At 42.3% G+C, this 570-nt stretch overlaps 1 protein-coding gene across 1 annotated transcript in view; it reads left to right on the top strand.

Moving 5' to 3' along the window:
• Positions 1 to 570, top strand: part of OTULIN (OTU deubiquitinase with linear linkage specificity) — a 12,625-nt gene that overhangs the window by 1,114 nt on the left and 10,941 nt on the right. The window contains exon 3 of the mRNA XM_010132558.1: positions 12 to 184. Within this exon, the coding sequence (XP_010130860.1) occupies positions 12 to 184 (173 nt within the window). The remainder of the gene's footprint in view (positions 1 to 11; positions 185 to 570) is intronic.

Raw genomic sequence — 570 nt, 5'->3', positions numbered from 1 at the left:
CTACTGCCCAGAAAGAGCAATCTATGTTGGAAATAAGACAAGACTGTGTATACACTAGTGCCGGGAGACCTGAGGAGGCAGATGGGATTAAATCACTTGTGATGGATCAGGATGCGTCGAGGCACTGTGAACTATATCTACCTATGTCTGGTAATTCTTCAGCAGTGGAGCCATCTGAGGACAGGTGAGGATTTGGGGTTTTTACATATTAACAGCTTTTCTATAGAAAAGGAGGCTACCTTCAGTTTGTGAAAGTCAATCTCTTGGCAGAATTTCCTAGGTGTTAGTGTCTTAATGAAGTAGGTCTAAATCTTAAACTTTGAAGGCCATCTTCACCCTTTAGATAAATAGCTTATTTTTATTGTTTATTAGTGGTCTTTTTTCCCCACAAGGCAATAACTGATGCAACACTGAGCTCTTCGGGGGTGGATGTAGAGCGTGGGAAACTAAGAAGTGAAGGCAGGTGCTCTGGTGGCTTGGTTGTACTGTTAGGTGCAGTGCTCGCAGTCATAGAAGACTCCTTCTTGGTCCTAACACTTGAACTTTTTATTGGGTGTTTTTTGTAAACCT

Source organism: Buceros rhinoceros, unplaced genomic scaffold (genome assembly GCF_000710305.1).
Source record: "Buceros rhinoceros silvestris isolate BGI_N320 unplaced genomic scaffold, ASM71030v1 scaffold24293, whole genome shotgun sequence".
NCBI classification, from domain to species: Eukaryota; Metazoa; Chordata; class Aves; order Bucerotiformes; family Bucerotidae; genus Buceros; species Buceros rhinoceros.
This window is presented reverse-complemented; position numbering and strand designations above follow the sequence as displayed.